This window comes from Archocentrus centrarchus, chromosome 10 (genome assembly GCF_007364275.1).
Source record: "Archocentrus centrarchus isolate MPI-CPG fArcCen1 chromosome 10, fArcCen1, whole genome shotgun sequence".
NCBI lineage: Eukaryota > Metazoa > Chordata > Actinopteri > Cichliformes > Cichlidae > Archocentrus > Archocentrus centrarchus.
Window position 1 is genome coordinate 3530371 of NC_044355.1, and position 21871 is coordinate 3552241.

Sequence of the window (21871 nt, forward strand, 5' to 3'; positions counted from 1 at the left end):
GCACGAAGCAAAGCGGGAGGATATTGTCGTCATATCGTCCGTTTGTCCGGTCGTCTGTCTGTGAGATTTTGCCTTTCCGACTCCAAAACCACAAGGAGTTGAGTCATGAAATTTTGCATATGTGTTCTTTACACTTCAAAGATTGCAACATGATATTCATATTCCTGGACATTTAGTACCCTTTGTACACTTTGGCTGTATTTCTCAGTGGAGAGTAAACAACATGGATGATTTCAGGCTGCTAATGCTATGATAATATGTGCTAATGATATGCAGCCTCTTTCTCATGCCAGTTTGATTTATTTAGCCAATCATATTGTGATGTGTGATTGGCTATACCTACTTGACCTTTATTGACTGAAATGAAGAAAGTGGGGATTGCCCATTTCTGAACAGCTGGCAGTAGCTAGATTTGGGGAATCCCAAATTTTTAGGTAAAGTCAGTCCATTTATAGTAACATCTGTTCTAGGCTGCAGCCTTATTGATTAGCCTGTGATGGCAGCTTACGATTGGCTGAGCATTGTCTAATGTTGGCTATTGATCACTCATGGCCATAAATAGTACAGACTATGACGCATCATTGAGCAATATTAAAGCCATACCTACTGCTCGGCAACATTTTTCAAATGTAAACAACATGTTTGCATTATGTTTTGTACATGGTTGCCTTGTGATTATAGAAATAGAATTAGAAATTCTTTATTGTCATTGCACATTTCCATGCAATGAAATTCTGTTTGACACCTCTCCTTTTTTCACAGCAGCATATAAGTGAAAACAAGAACTGAATTCCACAAGCATATAAATAAGAAAAGAACAAAAAACAAATATAAATATGAATGGCAACAAAAATAAGATAATACAGGCCTAAATGTCCATAAAGTGTGGATGCAGAGTAAGGTGCAGAGTGTGAAGTGCAAAGTCCACTAAGATGCAAAGTGTGAAGTCCATACTCTGGCTTACAGCAGAGCTTTTATAGCTCTGTGGAAGAATCTGTGTTTAAGTCTTTCTGTCTCATGACCGTGAGCCTACCTGAGCCAAAAAGACATTGTCCCAGGTGTGTGTTATCCCATCTGATTTTTTTTTTTTTTTTTTTTTTTTCCGGCTCTTTTTCTCATCCGGGCAGAGTGGATTTGGTCCAGGGATGGGAGAGGGGCACCAGTGATCTTTAATGCAGTCTTAATGACCCACTGCAGGTCTTTTCTTTCTTCTGAGGTGTAGCTGGAGAACCACACCGTGCATCCATAGCTCAGGACACGTTCTATGGTGCATTGAAAGAAGTTGGTGAGGAGTTTTTGTGGGAGTCCAGTTTTCCGCAGGAACAAAAGTCTCTGCTGGGCCTTCTTCACCACTTCTCTGGGGTTTACTACCCAAGTCAAGCCCCTTGAGAGGTAAACACCTAAGGTACTTGAAGCTCCCCACCTGTTCCACCTTTTCTCCAGTAATCACCAGACTGGCATTTACTGTGTCCTTATGTTTCCTGAAGTCAGTGACGCTCCTTTGTCTCGTTGGTGCTGAGGAGCATGTCATTATTCTGGCACCAGGATGTGAGGGGCTGACCTGTCTGTAGGCTGCCTCATCATTGCTGGTTATCAACCTCACCACAGCTGTGTTGTCTGCAAACTTGAATGTGTCGTTTGTATCGTGAATGGGGGCTACTGTTGCGTGCAGTAGTGTTCTTGCATTGATATCAGATTATGTAGTTTGGGTGTTTTTATGTAGTAATATTACTATACACAAGAGTATAATATGATGTGAATATCCTGTATGTATGCATTATACTTGGATAATTGTTATAGATTATATTAAATAGAGAGACATGTAGTATACACCCTTGTACAAGAGTGTAGTATGTACTCACACTAATTCGTTTGCCATGGAAATGTGTTGTCTGCTCTAGGATGTTACCAAGAAATGTTAAAGATAATCCCAGAATATCATCTCTTACAGCATCCTTAAAATTGCTTTCAATTAAGGAGTATTTTTAATATTGAAAACACATTTTTGCTGCGATATGTATTATATCTTGACTAATCCAAGCGTGACTAAAAGTATATGCATAAAGGTTTAGGGCAAGGCCTCCAAATTAGGGCTAAATAGTTTTGCAGAAGGTAATAGGTCTGCTGAAGGGTTTTCTATTATGAAAATGGGGCTGTAATGGTATCCTGACTTCTGCATTTATTTTATATTTTCATTAATCGCGGGAGGATATCCCCATCAGTGATGGATCTTGTATGCACTAATCGAGAGCAGGTGACAAACTGTTTGGCTTACATGCATACTTGTCTGAAAAGAAGAAGTGGTATCTATTAAAATTGAAAGTCATGTCAACCAGTGTTATGAGTAGAGAATGAATAGAAAATTAGTCATATTACCAGTAAGACGTAGGCACATTACCAGCATGGGGCACTCAGCTCTCGTGTAAAGAAAAACATGAAGGTCCTAACATTAGGAAACCTTTTCCCTTAAAGCTGTTTTGAGTGAGAGGGTAACTTTCTGCTCACTGAAAAGAAAAATTACCAGGAAGAGAGGAAGGAGTTAGCCTGATTGCATTTGGAAAGAGCCAAACTACATGTCCAAGCACTCCATAATGTACTTACTGTATATTCTGGCATTTCGTTAATGGTAACCTAAAACTAGGGCCTCCAGGTAATTAACTTTCATGTGTCCAGCACAAATGCATCTCCATAAAAATCAGAATAATTGCAGTCTTGAAAAAGCAACTGTGTTTTTATAGTGATGACTAGCAAATGTTTAGAGTGTAAATATCACAAATCTCTGCCATAATGTAATCAGGATTATAAAACATTTTAGAAATCACTGTCATATTATTATAATAATAAAATGCATCTATCACCTTTCAATGAGGAGAAACTGTCAGCACTGTAAAAAATATTTTCACAGGACTCTATGCAGCCCTGTGAAAATTAAATACAACACATGATTCAATAGGAGCAATAACTTGAAGTAAACAATATTTGTATGACTTTTTTTCTTGGGTCTGTATGACTGTATGACTTTATCAGTATCTCACATTGTTGTGTAGGAAGTTGGCCCGCTCTTCTTTATCACATTGCTTCAGTTTCATTGAGGTTTGCAGGCATTCATTTATGCACAGCTGTCTTAAGGTCCCACCACAGCTTTTAAATCAGGTTGAGGTCTGGACTTTGACTGGGCCATGGCAACACTTTGATTCTTTTCTTTTTTCAGCCATTCTGTTGAAGATTTGCTGGTGTGCTTGGGATCATTGTCCTGTGGCATGCCTCAGTCTCAACCAAGCGTTAGCTGGCGGACAGATGGCCTCATGTTTTACTCTAAAATACTTATTCAGAAGGTCAGCTCAATGACTGCAAGGTGCCCGGGTCCTGTGGCTGAAAAACAAGCCCAAATCATCACCCCTCCACCATCGTACTTGACAGTTGGTATGAGGTATTTATGCTGATATGCTGTGTTGGATTTTTTTCACCAAACATGGTGCTGTACATTATGTCCAAACATCTCCACTTTGGTCTTGTTTGTCCAAAGGACATTGTTCCACAAGTTTTTTTTTTTTGTTTGTTTTTTAGCTCAGATGCAACTTTGTACGGCTGCCATGTTCTTTTTAGAGAGAAGATGCTTTCTCCTGGCAGTCATTCTAAACAAGCCATACTTATTCAGTCTTTTTCTCATTGTACTGTCATGAAACATTTAACATGCTGACGAAGGCCTGCAGAGTCTCAGATGTAGCTCTTGGATTTTTGCACTTTCTCTGATTATTGCATGGTCTCACCTTGGGGTGAATTTGCTGGGATGTACACTGGTTGAGGTATTGTGTTAACATGCACCTGAGTGCGCCAGACCAGCAAACTGCCAAAACCTCTGTTTTTATACTGGTGAATGGACTGGTTCTTATATAGCACTTTTCTACTTTATCTGAGCACTCAGATCATTTTATACAACATGTATGTCTACACTCACCCATTCACACAAGTCCTTTTTTCTAGATCTAAGTGCTTTCTATCTACCAAACTCCAATGAATACATTAGAGTGCAACTTGGGGATCAGCCAGGGATCGAACCATCAACCTTCTGATTAACAGATGATGTGGTCACATTTGCTTATGATCAAATAATCAAGTGCATTTGATTAGCAGCATCTGGTTGCTGCTTACTCTTTTAATTCCCGTGGGAGCAGTAAGCGTGTGCTTCAAGAAATCAATCAAATCTTCAAGACATCCTGTAGATGACAGTCCGGTGTTCCCCAGAGAGCTTTTATTTTATTGTTTCCACTTTAGCGGGTGACTAACCACCATTTTTGCCCATTTTCTTACTGATTAGCATTGTAATTAATTATTTATTTGGACGATAATTGCTCTTCAAGTGTCAGTTGACAGCTCCAGCCAAACATGTAAGTGTGATGAAGCTTCTTCTCAGAGGAAACCAGTGTGTCTTGCTGAGTAGGAGCAGTACATGACTAAGCAGGGGTTGTGTAAGGTTTCCCACGCCAGATGACACTCACAGGCTCCATCGTGTGCCTGAAACATTTGTGCTTTTTGGACTGAAATTTGAGAGTGACAGTTCTGTAGAAAGTGGGCATTTGTTTGTGTTTTAAATAAATCAAATATGTTAAATACAGGCTTGCTGGGGGGGCTGAGCTAAACTCCCGCTTATGTTCTTTAAAACGTCTTAAACATTGACTTATTGTAAATATGCTGTGAGGTGTTGTTACACTTGTTTACAGTTTAAAGTCTAACATTGTGGTAAAGTTAAAATGTTATTTCTTCAAGCAAAGTAAAGTCATAATTCTGTTTAACTGATCTAAAGCTCAGTGTTATATTTTTCTCTTCTCTTGAACTGCACATTTTATTTATGACTTCCTTTCTCTCTTTATTGTGCTCTGCATGACTACAAATCAACATAATTCATTGCTGCTGCCTACATTGTGTGGTTGGCACATCTGAATGGCAAACTTGTGGTAATAGAGTACAAAGGTCTTGCATAACATGCTGTCCCACACATAATCTTTCCTGTTTTATCTTTGAGTTTGAAAATGATGATATTTTGTAGCTAAATGCTTTTCTTCTGACAGCAGTCTCGTATTTGTTCCGGGTGGTCTTTGAAGATGTATGCCATTACATGTTTTAGTTTGTGAAACACACTCATCTATCAGACAGATTGAGCCTTAAAGAGTCGGCTGTAATCAAATCAAGCTAAAAATATTCCCATCAGACGCTGCGGCCCTGCTCTATGATTGGACTGTTGCGGTCCAGGGCTGATTCCACTATTTCCTATAATACCACGCCAATGATTTTATATTAACTGTCATTACCTGCTTAATCCCTGTTTCATAACACTCTTTTGTTCATTGTCTCCAGCCTGGGCAGCGACTCTGCTATGGTTCCAGCTCAGCTCAATTGACTTAAAAACTTTAGCCGCTTCCTCAAAGCCGTTTGTCTTAACTCCTGCCAAAAAGAAAAAAGAAAAAAAAAACTTGGGTGTCTGCATCCTGTAAACACATGCTGACATCAAATGCATGTGCTGATGGCTTTGTAGAAGCCTGGGCAAGCGAATGCTTTTTGATGTGTTGTCCAATAAGGGTCCATGAATCTCTGTGTTTGTGTCAGTTGATAAACTACTGCCAGTCCCTTGCATTTGGCACTAGACTGTGTGAACACGCTTGTTTGATCATCCCTCTGGCTCTTGCTGCTGTGTACTGAATTTGTTGATGTTACTGTCTCCAGATCAGTCTGACATGGGGGAATTGCTGGATGTGCTGCTGATTGTTGTGATTTAGTGGGGAACTGCCATGTGGACTTTAGAGGCATGATCCAGTGTTATCCCAAATCCTATAAAACCTCTGCCAACTCATGGAAACCTCATGATGCATGCTAAAATTAGGCATGGAGCTAAAAGATACACAAGCTATTCTGTTTTCCCCGTTCACATTGGCCTCCAAGTACCTGAGTCTGCTCACTGGAAATTAAAGTTTATTATAGCATTTGGAGCTCATTCTTAACTGACATTGCAAAATGATATAGTTTATAGTGAGTCCCTAATGATATGCACCATATATTTTCTTGTAATATTCTGAAGCTCATGTTTGATACGACATTCATTGAAATATAATTGCATATTACTTTATATAGTTTCCATCTCTTGTGTAAAAAAAAAAAAAAAGTATTTTGTGTGCAGTAACAGATGTACCAGCTATCAGCTAACTGTTGCTTCATTGCTAAATATATGTTTTTTTATGTTTTAAAAACCATAAATCACAAAGGTTAATGTTTAACATTCAGATGTAAAACATTACATGTTATTTGTGAAGTTATAACATTTAAAAAAAACTCAGATATGGTGCTCCATTGGACAAAAATATACAAAAACAAATGCTGAGCTATCTCTTGTGAAGTACAAATAAAACTGCTTATTGAGAAATTAAGCCAGCTTGCTCAGGTCAACCCCTCCAGCTTCCCAGTCCCTGTTAGCTGTCCCAGGCTATACAAATGCCAGCACACTGAGCACAGAGCAAAGAGTCTGTAGTCTCAATAAAGGATCCCCGTGGTGGTGGCAGTGGTGGCAGCTTGTGAAAAGGTCTGGATGATTGATTGTAGGTAGATACCAGTCCTGACCTTTGGCTGAACTTGTTGAAGCTCCATAAGTTGAGAGGACCCCCAGCCAGAGGGGCCCCTCATATGAACAATCAGGTGTTACCAATTTCAGTACTTTTTTGTCTTTAGACAAATTTTTTTTTTTTTCTCATCAAATCCTTTAATTTCAAAAAAATCCAAAGGCAAAATTTCATCTTTTTATGGTGCTAAAAACTTGGCCGGTTGCATTCTGTTTCTGTGCCAGGGTAGTGTTTTGTCTTGTCTCAAAACTGTTGAATTAGATCCTGCAGTATTGAGCACGTTGAGTGGTTTTATTGTTCTGTTGCTTGATTTGAGAAGACAGTGGACTTCACAAGTTATGCAGCAGTGTTACTGTTTCTATTCCTCCTTCACTTTTTAGTGAATGGCTAGGTTACATACTCTTGCCTTTGTTCTGTTAATCAGAAGCATTTACAGATTAGGCAGTCTTGCCTAGTTGAATTAACAAGATTATTGGCTGTAGGCCAGAAGACCTATTTACATGTGTTCTTGGACCTGAACACATAGTGTTGGATTCCATTAGGATTATGCAACACACTTAAGACAACATCCTGTAACGCAGAATGCTTTTGACTACAAAGCAGGCGTGTGGCTATAAAGCGGCCTGTGGGTTGGAAGCACATGTCTCTGTTTATGTTCACCAGCCCCTGAGCTAGCAGCCGTCAGCTCTTTAACAGGCCGATCACACTTTGTCTAAGGGTCTTGATGTAAGTAAGGTTTTACTTTCACAAGTCAAGGAAACCAGCCTGTCTGCAAAGCTTGAGTTATTACTTGTTCATTTGGGACAGGTAGTTGTCCAAAGCAAGGCGTCTGAGATTACTGCAAAGGCTTTGTTTTTACTGGATGGCAGTCACAGTGGAAGGATTGCAGTAATCTGGTTCAGACAGGGAGCCAACACTGATAGTCACAGACTCAGTGGTTTGATGGGAGGCTCTTTGAACTAGCTGTTGTTTTTGACTGAAAGTGCAGTACCTTGTTTTTCATTTTTCTTGGCAATATTTTTTTCAATAAGTGATTTTGGAATCGTGGTCGACCATCAGATATGATTTAACTGTGGAACAGAGTCTTCACGTTTTATCTCTCACAACATGAAAGCGATGCTTCCTGGGAGTTTTCATGCTAGACCTTCACTGGGTTTTCTATTTCAGAAATCATCAAAGTAAAAAATAGATTCACACACATTACTGCTTCCTCAGGGAAGCCGAATTTGGCAAAAGTTTGGCTCTGCAAGGCTCATTCATGCATTTCAAAACCAACAGGGATTTCCTTTATTTTTTGATGCCAGAATATTAGTAATGGGAACTCTAGACATGAATCCATGAGAATGACTTCGGTCCGGACACCCAAAGGGCTTCTGAAGGAAAAGGAAGTGAAAAGAAGGAAAGTAAAACCAATCATCAACGTTCGATTGTGTGTGAAACAATGTGGGCGACATTCCACTGAAAACAACAAAGGCAACACATTCCTCTTTTTAATTGAATAGCCTCGTATGACCCTGTGGCAGTTAGAAAACACATTCATGTCCAGATGCTTCCAGCACTTTTCAGCTTTATCTTTCCATTGAGACCTTTTAAATTCTATTTTTTCTCACCTGAATTTTTTTTTTCTTTGATTAGACAATAGGTTTTTATTTTTGTAGTGATGTCGCTCCTTTCACTTGATCTCATGCTGATAGTATTTCTGATTAAGTCTTTATTGGCCACTTTAAAGGATTGTTTATAGTTTTCTGTGTACTGTATACTTTATAGGTTAACAGGTTTTTATACTCAGTCAGGTAACTCTCGCTACCAGCTGGCCAGTCCCATTTGATAAAGATGCTTTTGGGTTTTGTTTTGTTTTTTAAGTATGACCAGTGGTGTGACCATCACACGCTAGTATTTTACCTTTTCTCACAAAAACAGAATATGTCCATTCCATTTTGTATGTTGCTCAAATGTGTGTAGTCCCAAACTAAGCATTCCCTTTGGGCAGAGAGGAGTTAGGAGTGTCTTCTAACAATGACACTTATTAGAGCCACAGATGTGCATGAATCCTTAGCCTGTCTGCAGTCACTGCCAAACTGAACCGCAGGATAATGAGCAAACCAAATCCTTTACATTTTCTACAGTTCAGACCTTTCTGTAGCCAGAAGTCAAATACGTTATTGATGATAATGTGCATGAACCACAGAGGACAAAATATTAATTGATTTACCCTTTGAGACACTGGTTTCCACAAGGAGGTTTGACCTAGCAGAGGCCAATAAAATGAAATGTTGGATTTATTGGATTTGGCAAAAATGCTTCAAATTTATTTACGGCTCTAAACATTTTTCACTGTTTCTTTTTCTAATGAAATTATGAAAGTTTGTGTATTCAGCTGGAACCATAAAATACCACCTGTAGGAATATTATGAGTCAGGACAGAAACAAAGTTTTTATTTTATTTAATTTTTTATTTATTTTTAAATAATAATGGCTTATGCTGTTTTTGTCTGTCTCGTCCACTGACCATGAAATGTTTCTGTCTTGAGCCAAACCAGGGAACGCTATTTTTAATGTTCTGAAACCTGGGATTGCTGTTCAGTAACCGTAATCTCCTGGGAAGGATAATCTGTCATGCACGACACCACAGTATGTCACTAAGTATTGTAAGATCTGGAAATGTCATTCCCAACTGTGCAAAGGATAAAAATGTCTGTAACTAACATGGGATCATTCAGCTATCCTCTAGTCATAAAATTGCTCATAACAGAATCTTTTGTTTGATAAACTATTTATTTGTTGTGATTTTGGAATACGTTTACTCTTATTAAGCAGGTGGAGTCAAGGAAATTTTCTGGCAAAGTAACTTTAGCCTGAAGCAAACTGAATCCTACTGGCAGTCAATGAAGAAAATTTTGTACATTGATATTTGGCTTCTTGACTAGACCACATAACATTTGGGGATTTATTTGCTTTATTCCTGAGTTAGATGTAAAGATTAGAAACAGTCTCATATATGTACTTTTTGTAACATATAATAATAAATATTGGAAACAGGGGGAAATGTTTAGCCTGGCTGTGCACAGGGTAGAAGGATCTCAGAACCTCATTCTATAACATGTTGTATCTTGTTACCAGCCACAATATGGATAGTATTGTTATTTCAGATTCAGAGACACATATTTTATAATGTCTGTTCATATATTTATGGGCAGATTTTGCCCATGCAACAAAATCACAACTGGACAAGATTAATAATAGTAACAAAACTGTACAGATGTACAAATGACATTGAGTTTAAAGATAATGAGGTCCAACCTGTGAACACTGATTAATGGGCGTCCTTTCCCACTTTCCTTTTAATTGTTTATCTATTTGTAAGTCCCCAAATTAGCTTTTTTTCTGGTGTATAAGCATTTAACAGGTTGGAATACAGGTTTGAGCCAAGGACTCATTACCATCATTGGTGGTGTGATTCCTTAGTTTTAATTCGGTTCAGTTCACACAAAAACCAAAATAAAAACAAAAAAGAAAATATGCAAAGATATGCAAAGTCTGCATATTGCCCAACAAAAAGATTTATCCAGCCAAAAAAATAAATCTATATTGATCATAACCGCCTCTAAAATCATAAATTGGAATTGTTGTACCATTGTGCAGGTTATAATTAATTGGATCTGTATTGGGTGCTTGCAGATTCATTTAAGTTTTTGCTGTGGCTCACCTACACAAGTATCTTTTGGTCTTTGTTCTTTCAGCATGAAGAATTACCCTTATAAAGGAGCACATTACCATGATCCGTTCCTAAACCTAACCAAGCAGTTTTTAATCCTAACCAGTGAGTGAAAACAGCATGAAACAGTGAGGAGGGGAGGGGGGGGGTCCAAGGTCCAAATGGGGCACAAACCTTGGTCTCCTGGCTCCTAATCCTGCAACCTACCCACCCCTACCCCTCCATTGTATGTCTGTAAAGTGGGTGTCTGGGCACAACGGGTGGGAAGACATGTTTAAAAAAAAAAAAAAAAAAACCTTAAAGCTTTAGAATATACTTTTGTCTGATTCATGTTTAATTCAACAAATATTGGTTCTTTGTGCCGAGCAGGCCCATTACAGTGTGGGTTTGTGAACCATGTGTTTGCACTGTAAGGCAGACTTTTAGGCCTCACACTCAGGCTTCACTCATTGCTTTTGTGCTGTCAACACCAGACACACAATGGCCTGTTCATAAGTGCTGCCGCGGTAGAAGAAGAAGAAGAAGAAGAAGAAGAAGAAACAGCCTTTATTGTCCCACAGAGGGGAAATTTGGGTGTAACAGCAGCCGCAGTTATTATAAATATAAGTAAAAATATAATAATGGAATGGAATAGTGGTATGGAATAGTGGCAGTGAATAGCTAAATGTCAGCACAGTGAAAAATTCTCTGCCGCTTTCCTTTCACTGCTTATCTCTTTATCTGCCTCTCCTGAGCACCAAACATGACGCCTCTCGCAGAAATGAGGCCTACTGTTGGCCCACTCATTGACACACAGCAGTCCAGTTCTTTTGTAAGAGGTCCAGAATCTTAAACTAGCCAAGAAGCTGACAGAAACATACAGCCAGGCCAGATACTCTACATCTCCACACTTTTTTTTTTCCCCCCCACAGCTGTGCAAATAAATGTGAAAGAACTCACAGGAAATTTAATCTTGTAATTGTTTTGGCTTTCAAACGAGCAGTCAAAGAGGTCCCCTCATTTTACGACGAACTGTCCGCCAGTGTTTGTGAGAATAAATGGGTTTTAAGTAGGCTTGGTCCTAAATGTCTTGCAGCAGCAGATTTTTGGAAGTAGGAGTTTCTATTTCACCACTAGTGTTGCACTTAACATATTTGTATGTGTTCGTTTGGGATTTCTGATGTATTCATGACATATCCAATGTCTTGCAATAAGGCACATTCATCACACACATCACAGTAATTGAAACAAAATGTCTGAACAACTGAGAGCCATACATGTGTGATGTAATATTTGTCCAAGGAAAGGCATGTTTTACGATGTACAGTAGTCGTGCACACGCACACTGGCAGTGTATTTTCCTCAGAAGGTCTGACCAACTATTATCCAATAAATCCCCTGTCCCACCACATTAGCTTGCCAGAGCCACTTGGCTGGGATGATTGCAGCTTATGTCAAGCTTGTTAGCGTTTAGTGTTGTTGACTTGAGAGGGACTTGATATACGGCAGAGAAGCGTTTGTGCACCTCTATATGCAATGCAAAGGTTTGCTGATAAATGTTTTTAGTGGTGGATGCCACTAAACAAAACTGAATTTTTGGTTTATAGCCCTCTGCTGTAATTTGCTAACTCAGTTCTTTTGTTCCCGTCTGCAGGCTGTGACAGGAAGATGTTTCGGTGACAAGGATTTCAGAGGAGGTTTGGAGAATGGGATACTGTTGTGCGAGTAAGTTCTGACTGCATTTATATCTTTTTTTTTTTTAAATCATGTAATGTCTAGTATAGAATTTTCCACCATCTCTTGCTTGTGCATTTATTGTTCTCATGCTCTTACCGCAAATTGTTTTCAACAATTATTGTAATCTTACTAATTCATCATAATGTTGTTGTAATATAATTGTGCATGCTATTTGGTCTTCCTGTACATTTTTTTAGAGCTGCATGTACGTGTATTGAGAGCCACTGTAAACTAGTCTTCCAGATTCTTAACTTTTGACTCTGTTAGTATGTTGTTTGAGGAGCTGACATTATACTGTTTAGTGGTACCGTATTTGTTTGAGCATCATAATAGTCTGGTTGGTTATGTGAAGTTAGAAGAGGAAAAGGGATTACAGTGTGAACCTAAAATAACCACACATATTTAAAATGAATAGGAAGGACGTTCGCAGTCAAGCAGGTTTTTGTTTCAAGTGCTTTCAAGTGTGGCCCAGTGATCAGAAAGACTGACGTCCGGTTCAGCTGACGTTTGGTTTGATGCTTGAACTCGTCTGTCCACTCACGAACTGAGACTGAAAATATTCACATGCACTTGTGCCATCACGTTCCTGTTGCAGCCAGTGTTGCACAAACCCAAAGTTTGTGTGTTCTTTATATATCAGAGCCAATTTAGCAGTGTGCCTTATGGGTAAATCGTTAAAGGTGACTTGGCGACATTTAAACAGTACATTTGTAGACTTCACTGGCAAGAGTAGTGATCCAAATTGTTAGTCTTTAGGTTATCGGTTCATATGGCATCCTGCACAAGCACTTAGTCAAGTAATGCACTTACATGTAATTCATACAGAGAAGAGAGCAGATTGAGTCGCACTAATTCCACAGTTTAAATACCCTCTAACCTCTAACCTCTGTCTTTTTCCTGATAATGCAGCATCAGGAAATGTCCCTGTACACACTCATAAGATGATGTGTTTATGTGTCTAGGTTTGTTCTGACTGTGCCTTTGTTTTTACGATATTGGACAGCATTCTCACAATTCAACTGTGTTAATGGCTGAAATAGTAAAATCTTCAGTGGACACAAGTGGGCTACCTTTTCCAGCAGGTCAAGCTTGGAGTTTGAATTAATTCCATTAAAGCCACAGTGGGATTTGAAAGTCATTTTCCCCAAAACATTTTTATGAACAGAGTCATATTTTTAAAAGGCAGACAAACATTTACATTCCAGGCAATTTTAAGAGTAAAAATATTGTCTTCACTGATGCCATTACTCATTCTCCCCACCTACACACCTTAATATACTGGCATGTAGGACTGAGAACAGCCTTCTCCTGGGGTTATTGGAAATTATTCTTGGAAATATACAGTGCAGCAGGAAATCTCTAACTTAAGTAGGAGTACATGAAGCATGCTAAGGGAACAAGAGATTACTAAAAAGGTAAATTACAGCCTTTCATCTGAAAATACCTGCTGAAAAACCATGAACATCACAAGACTGCTGATATCTAATACCTTTGTATCCAAGGGCGGGTTTTTTCCTTTACAGGGCAGAATCATTACAGTGCTTCCTCTGATGAAAACATGCACAATAGATGAAACTGGAGACAGAGAGGATGAGAAGAAGAGGCGGGAATGCCAAAGCTGCTTGTTCATGGTTAATAAGCGGGCAGAGTTTGGGGAATGCAATATACTGTACAGTGCCCCCCCCAAAAAAGTGTTTGGATCTGCGTGGGTCTGATGAGCTATGACACCACAAGATAACCCTCTTCATGTGTGCATCCTTGTGATGTAACATTTACTGTAACTAGTTAACAGAAGCCAGTGGGTAAAAGGAGCAGAACTGATTCTCCGCTGTGATTTAGGATGTGTCGTTATAAACCTTCCAGATGCCACATGGGACCTTCAAAAATGTTTCTGTATCCCTTTAGGTTCTCTGAAGAGACACCCACAGTTTAAAACTATTCATGTATTTTGTGTGCGGTTATTTCACTCGGCTCTAGTGGGGTTTCAACTTTGAATGCTTTGAAATGTTGAAGTCAGCTTGTCATTAGAAGTTTTAAAGCCAAGACTTTTCTCTTTTTTGTGTCTGTGTCAGGTTGCTCAGCTCAATTAAACCAGGGCTGGTGAAGAAAATCAACAGACTTCCAACACCCATAGCTGGCCTGGTAAGTAGTTTGTCCTCATTTACATTCATATTTACAGCATTTTAACCAAAACTGAAGACAATAAGATGATCCTCTTGAATCTTTTAACCATTCTATTGCTTGCTCTTTTTTTCTTTCATTGTCACGCTGCTTTATGTCTGTGTCTCTTTCCTGTCAGCCTGTGTAAGTCTCCAGGGATTCTGTGATTCAAAGCTGCCTAATGTCAAAACTTGCTGTAAGCTGTCATTTCCCTTGAACAAAATGCAGAACTTTATTCATTACATGTCACTGTAGTATAATGGTATCGTAGACACATGGCTATATAAATTATATTCCCATGTGTCCTCACCATTTCTGGGGTTTGTCTTTTTTTTTGGCAAAACTATTTGGAATATGTAGTCATGAAACTGCACTTTATTTACTGGCGTTTTATATAGTGGTTTTTAGTCTTACTGACCACTCAAAGTGTGGGCTTTAGTCTACAGGCCACATTTAACAATAAAGAAATTTATGTGCCTTTTATCCTCAGCTGTTTTAGAATCATCAGCCTAACTTACATGTCTTTGAACTGTGGGAGGAAGCTAGGGTAGGCTACAGTGCACACTGTGCCACCCACTTTACTGATTAAAGCAAAGATGTGTAACTAATTTTCTGAAAAATAGCAGCTTGTAAGTCATTTGATGATGCACTGACTTGTAACAGGGCAAATGGCATTTCTTTCATTACACCCCCATTCCACTCCTGTTGTGTCACCGTGGAATTTGGTTGAATTGAGCTGATATAATCTCCCAGGAAAAATGCATTGTTAAGTATTCCTTTCAAAAGTTACTGAGTGCATATGATGGTTTTTAGGTGGACAAGGGACAAGGTCGGAAATAAATATTAGATGCATGTGATCTTCGTGCCCTCGGGTTACACTGCATTAAAAACAGGCATGATTCTGTCATAAAAAAGTGGGGGTTAATTAGCATCTATGGAACAGGCAGCTTGCACATTAGGAAAGGCAACATCAATGTAGAAAGGTATATACAGGTTTTAGAGCAACATATGCTCCCATCCAGATGATTTTTTGTTTTTTTTCCCCCAGCAAAGACATATTTCAGCAAGACAATGCTAAACCGCATACTGTATCTATAAAAAGAGTATAGCTTCACAGTAGAAGAGTCTGGGTGCTGAACTGGCCTGCCTGCAGTCATGACCTTTCACCAACTGAGAATACTGTATTTCTTCCATCATGATACAAACAAATATGACAAAGAAGACCCAGGACTGTTGAGCAGCTAGAATCCTATATCCAACAAGAACGGGACAGCGTTCCTTTCCCAAAAGTCCAGCAGCTGGTTTTCTCAGTTTCCAGACATTTCTAGACTCTTGTTAAAATGAGAGGCTGCTACACAGTGGTAAACACGGCCCTGTCCCAACTTTTTTTTTTTTTTTTGAGCTGTGTTGCTACATAAAATTCAGAATTGTACATTTTCTCAGTTTAAGTATTTGACACCTCAAGGTGGCCCAGTTAGATAGAGGTTTAGTCTCTACTTAGACATTTCAAAAGAGAAAAGGGGATAACATCTGATCATATATATTGCAAACCGTGCTGAAGTGGCAGTAGGATATGGGCATTAAATGTTTCTTTCATTGCTTTTTGGGACTTTTGGGAAACAGTATCCTAAATTTAGTGGCATGAATGATGCAAAGTAAACATTGACATAGAAGATGAATGTGGACAGTCAAATTTCAGGCTTCTATTGAGATGGGAATTTTGTGTTTGTTCCTGCACAGCTGGAGTTCCACCACCCTTCACTCAAGTTTGTAGCCCAGTAGACTTAAAAGCACCAGAATCTTGCAAATACTACTTGTAGCCACAAAGGTCACTGCTACAGGTGCACAACAAATGCTACATAATTCTGATTTAGCAGGCTAAAAATTTATTTGAAAACTTTCTATTTGCTATGAACTTTTAGAAAATAAAAATCTGTGTAAGTGTACTGTTGAATTATAGATACTGTTGCCATACACTGAAGATATTTGTGATATTCATATACAGTGGTTTTGGCAGGTTTAGCATTAAGCTACAATGTGTGTAATCAGGATTGGATTACACAGAACTGTGGCTAAAAGATCTGTTTCACCCCCCACAGCCAAGGTGTCCATCAGCAGTCGTGTGTGACACTGAGCCCTTAACAGCTTACTTATTATACAGTTCTGCAGTGAGCCAGATCATCTTTAGAGTCCGTGTCTGTGAAATATACTGAATCACAACACGTGCATGAAAAATCTGCATGAGGATTTTTTATGTTCCAAAATCATTTACTGTTTCTACGTTATTATTGGTTAGATGCACCAAAACCAAAAGTATTTTTCAGTGAAGATGATAGAAACCGCTTCCTGCTCCCAAAACCTCAAATGAAAGTTGCACATTGTTGTCTGTGGTTTTACTGAAGAATCTCAAGTCTGCGTCTTGCTTTGAATGAGAGTCTGTGAATTGAAGTTTATCCGGACACTGATACATTCCAGCTGAGTACAGTACAGTGCAGTACTGTAGAGTCCTTTCATAATGACCTTAGACCTTAATCTGGATGAAGTGGCCTTTCAGGGCCAGCACTCACATGTAAACATAGTCATAGTGAAAGTAGATCTCTTTCCCTCATGATTCGCTTTTCAGCAAGTTTAATTTAAAATAATTTTATTACATTTTTTTTTTTTTTTTTTTTTGGAAACATGAAGCACCAATTTGTGAAAGTTAAAAAAAAGTGAAGATTAAGATGAAAACAATTCATTCTTCAGTAATATTGCCATTATTAAGTGGCTTTTATTGGAGTTATACTGAAAATGCTCTTATTTTGACACATCACTGGACTCAAGAATTAGTCAAATGTGCTCCATGCAATGAAGATTTTAAAATATACTCAAACTGCGTCAATGCACTTTTCACTACCCCTAATGAGATAATGGAATCAGTATTAGGGAAGCACAAGTTGGCTCGATGCCTCACTAACTTCAGTACAAAAGAATTATCCATGCTGAGATTTATTGCTCTAAAAATGCAATTTTTTTTTTCAGCCTAATCTCGCGTTAACAGGAAAACAGCTGATGCTTATTTTTTGTCATTGTGAAAGCATTATCAGTTATATTAACTGTAGTCCACATCGGTGTGCTTAAACAAAGAAAACTACTCTGGCAGAATGGATTCAAATATAACATTTACTTTCACTTTTATTAATCCTAAACCTTGTTCCTTAAATTGTGATGATTGTTTATGATAGCAGGTTAGAACTGAATTTCTGGTAGTTCAGCAAAAAAAAAAAAAAGTGATTATTTAGATCACAACATGACAGAGGAGACACTGAGGTCGTGGTTAGGATGGCAGGCTCTTCTTATCTCATGGTGTCACTAATAGCTGCCACTGAGTGTTCTGACTTTTAAAGAGCGTTGGATAATTACACATTCTTCAATATATGTTTTCCACCATGAGGTAACAGGTGATTGACTTTTCAAACCTCCGTAGCTGCACCAGTGTTGCTTTATTTCAGCTGAGAAACCTTATTTCCTCTCAGTGTCCAAAGCTGCTTTTCTACTGAGCATCAAAGCAACAGGATCTGGTTAAAAACTATAGGTTTTCAGTAGTTGCACTACTTTTCATCTCATATCTTTTTATATCTTTCATCAAAGAAAAATATTGTAATTTAATGATAGGCCAACCAGATATTACACATGTCTTCATGACTGAATTACTTCCACTTTGCAGTAACACCACTTATAGTTCATCGTAGAATATCTAGGAGGGAAGGAATTTCTCACAGTACCACACTCAGACTCAGATTCAGATTCAGACTTCATAGCTGGATGCTTGATTTTATGCACATGTGGCAACGGGACTGCAAACACCTGAATTCAAAGATTAAGAGGCGTGGCCCAGTGCTTTTGTCCACACAGTGTATCGCAGGCAGCATGGTGGTGCCATAGTTACAACTGTTGAGTTTGGGTTCTGGATTCAAATCTTCTCATTGGCTGAGGCTTTTCTCTTTGAAGAGTTTGCATGCTTTTCCTTTGCCTCCATGGGTTTCCTCTGGCTTCTTCCCACAATACAAAGACATGCTTGTTAGATTAACTGGTGATTCCAAATTGGCTGTAGGTGTGAATGTAAGGTGGAATAAAGAGCTGTACACTGATCAAGTACAACATTATGACCACTGATATATAGTACCAGTCAAAGGTTTGGGCATGCTAACCCATTCATATGAATGTGCCAACATTATAAACAGAAAGAAATCTAATTAGCCCTTGGTGTGGGCACTTAAAGGTCAAAAAACATCACACAACCACTACTAATTGGCTCAAAGGGACAGTGAGTCATCCACTGAATACATGTTTACACTATTAGCTGGAGGATAATATATATAATATATATTTGTTCCAAACAATGTAACCCTTTATACTTACAAAGTTTCATAATTCTGTCTCTTAAGTTCCTGTGGCTTTGCAGTGATTTTTCTTCCTCTTGGCTTTGATTAGAGAGGTGAGAAATACATAAACAAGGGGTCTGCTGTTATCTGGCCCATCGTGATAAAACACAGCCTACTCCCCCTTCCTCTTCCTGTTTGGGGGCTAATGTGAAAACAAGTCTCTGTGGAGTTTAGACTGTTTTGTAATCACAGCAGCTACCTCGGTGCTTTGGCAGGTCATGCTGTATAGCTCAGTGGTCCACTGAACAGGTTGATTGTGGCATCTCTGGGTCGACAGGTATGGGTGTGTTTTATAGTGTGTAAAGAGACACGCAGTGGAGCTCTCCCTGCAAGATGAATAGTAGTAATTCATATGCTTGAAAAGGTGTTTTGTTTTTTTTTTTTGTTTTTAGACATGACATTTACCTGAAGTCAAACAGCTGAAAGTGCATACTATCAGCTCAAAATTTTTTTTTTTTCATTTTGAAGGAAGATTTAATAATATAAAATATATTAATCAGTTGTCATCAGGATATCCGTACATATGATTGACCAAAACTTGTATATCAGGATATTTGAGGCTATCTGGAGTACAGGTGGCTTCTAAAGTCTTTTGCGGCATTATTTTTGGCAGGGACAACAGCATTTGAGAGCAAGTCTTCCTACCAGCTTTCCTGTGCACCCTCTCCAATATCAGCACATGAACTCTGATCCACTTCACTGAGAAGGTTTTTGGTCTAATTAGGTATTAATCAAATTATTATTCCAGAGAAGGTTAAATTCAAAGGAATCCAAACGTATAAAGCTAATTTGACCTTCACATTTCAGAATATGTGGCTGTCACTGATTTTCTCACTAAAGAACATATGTTCAGATGTTTGTGAAAATAATTTACATCACATTATAATTCATGCTAATTTTACCACAATGCTGGTATTTTGAGTGGTCAGAGTGGGCAGGGGCTTTATTTCTGAGTCTGCCTCCTACCTCGAATCCCTCTACAAGCACATTCAGCTGTCAGTCATTTCTTTGCAGTAGACACCCAGTTTCCTGCAGCAGTGACCTGCAAATCAGCACAAAGTTATGTTCCCTTCCTTAAAAACACACATACTCTTTCTAATAATCTGCCAAATTACCCTTTTAGCTATCATGTGAGCTGGTTAAATCGCTAATCACTGTTTATGGTTCCAGACTGCCTGAAATGGCAGCCAAACAGAGAAAAATGTGGGATGGAACTGCTAAGCTGTAAATAAGCTGAAGTTGCTATTTCACTCTATCAGATCCCTCATAGCACCAGGCTGTAACTTCTCAAGGCTTTTTTTTAATTTGCATGTTTCACATGCAGTTTCCCTCAGAGATAATAAATCTGCACCGTACTGACAGCAGAACATCCCAAGCTCAGGTTGTTCTTTTAAAGCTAGTAAATGTTATCATATTGTTATTATATGGTTCGTTATTGCTAATTGTTGCCATTGTGGTTATTCATCATACCTGTGTATGTGTCTTGGTTTCAGAGAAGAAATTGAGTATTTCTGAGGAGACTGTCTATTTTTTAAAGATCTATATTGTGTTCAGTCTATATTCAACTTTCTCCATCCATAGATGTTAGCCAGCAGCTCCAAGTACATTCATTCTGTCTGCTCATAGATGTACTTTAAAGCAGAGATGTTGCCTTTGCTGTATTTCATTAATAATGTAATACTATCTTTGTTTGCTTATCACACTCTTAAAGTATGTTTCAGTTTGCAGAACCACTTTTAAGGAGTATTTGGGTCATATTTGGATCTGTTCACTTGGATACTTGGACAAAAATTTTGGTAGTCACTGACCCCACCTAAATAGGGGCCCTTGTTCCAAGTGTTAACTCACTTCTGGTATCTGAAAAACAAATACTGGTATTAATCAGATGCAGATGATGTGAAAACCCTTTGTTTTGAAGTTTAATATGATCTTGATCAGCTGTGTGTGCAACCCACTTAATGCGGCAGGAGGTGTGCCCTTTCAGAAGTAAAGGTTCTCAAGAAGACCTTGCTGGATCCTCTCAGAGAGATATCCTTGTGTAAGTGTGTGTGTCTGTGGGTGGGGTTGCCTCACCAGGAGAGCGGAGATGGCACTGTCCCAAAAACACAGGAAGCTGCAGGGTGGGTTTGGAGGGGGTGGTTTGCTAGAGCTGGAAAAGGATCGTGAGAACAAGTGCTTGCAAGTGTGCATGTTTATGTGATTGTAAGCCGTGCATGTGTTCTTACACCTGGTAGTGTGTACGTATAAATAACGCTCCCTGTGTCTGAGGACTCGAAACGTTTATTTAAAGCAGCGATTTGTGCTACTGGATGCATACAAGCACAGTGTTTGTGTTTGGCATGTGAGAGGGAGAGAGTGAGTGTGTTTGGGACAATTGGGGTGGAGAGGAAATGGTGACACCCTGAGAGAGAAAGAGAGAAAAGGGTTTAGGTTGTGGACCTCTGAAAGACTGAGCGACACAGAAACAAAGAGAGAGGGAGAACCTGGGAACTGGAGAGGAGAGCCTGGCTCAGGTTGCCTCCAACAAAGAGTTTGTCAGAGACCAGAGGGGAGAGAGGGAGAAGGCCTAAGACGGTGGGGGAAGAGTGAAATGTAGAGGAGAGAAAGAAGGAATGATTGGAGAAGAAGAAGCAGATAAACAAGAAGCAGTAAATATTTGAACAGAGGAAACTGTCAAGAGTGAAACCTGGAAAAATCTGAGAAATGAGATGGACGAAAGCGGGGCACAAAACCTGATGGTGTCATATTTCTGTTGAACAGGTAACCTGATTTTTATGCAGAGACTGCTTGTTTGTGTGTGTTTCTGTGGCAGAAAGAACATATAATCTTATCAGTAAAATCGCTCATGATGTTAAACATATCTGGTCATTTCAATTTGTTTGGGTGACAGAGACCTTGAAGATTTCTGTGTGACAAAGTTCATGTAAGAGGATGTTCACATTCCCTCTCCTCAGAACTGTGTTCCTACCATTTAGAAGACTCATCAATTTAAACTTTAAGAAAGTATAAAAATTGGGGACATTAATATGCCAATGAAAACAGATGAAGTAGATGCACTCAGAAGGACTTGAAGTATATCTGTTGAATCACATTTAGCAGTTCGTTGATTTGTATATTCATTCCTTTTATTGGCAGCATGTTGATTTCTTTTTAAATGAACCTATTTGATTTAAATGTTTACGCGACGAAGTGATCCTTCTCATCTTTGCGACTCGCATGTCTCAAGTGGTTTGCTGTTGAATGATGTA

General features: G+C 38.8%; 1 protein-coding gene across 3 annotated transcripts in view; it reads left to right on the plus strand.

Moving 5' to 3' along the window:
• The window catches only part of LOC115786668 (LIM and calponin homology domains-containing protein 1), an 89875-nt gene that overhangs the window by 27060 nt on the left and 40944 nt on the right, over positions 1–21871 (plus strand). For all 3 annotated transcript variants that reach the window (XM_030738977.1, XM_030738980.1, XM_030738981.1), the window contains exons 2-3: positions 11957–12027; positions 14112–14181. In XM_030738977.1, the coding sequence (XP_030594837.1) occupies positions 11957–12027; positions 14112–14181 (141 nt within the window). The remainder of the gene's footprint in view (positions 1–11956; positions 12028–14111; positions 14182–21871) is intronic.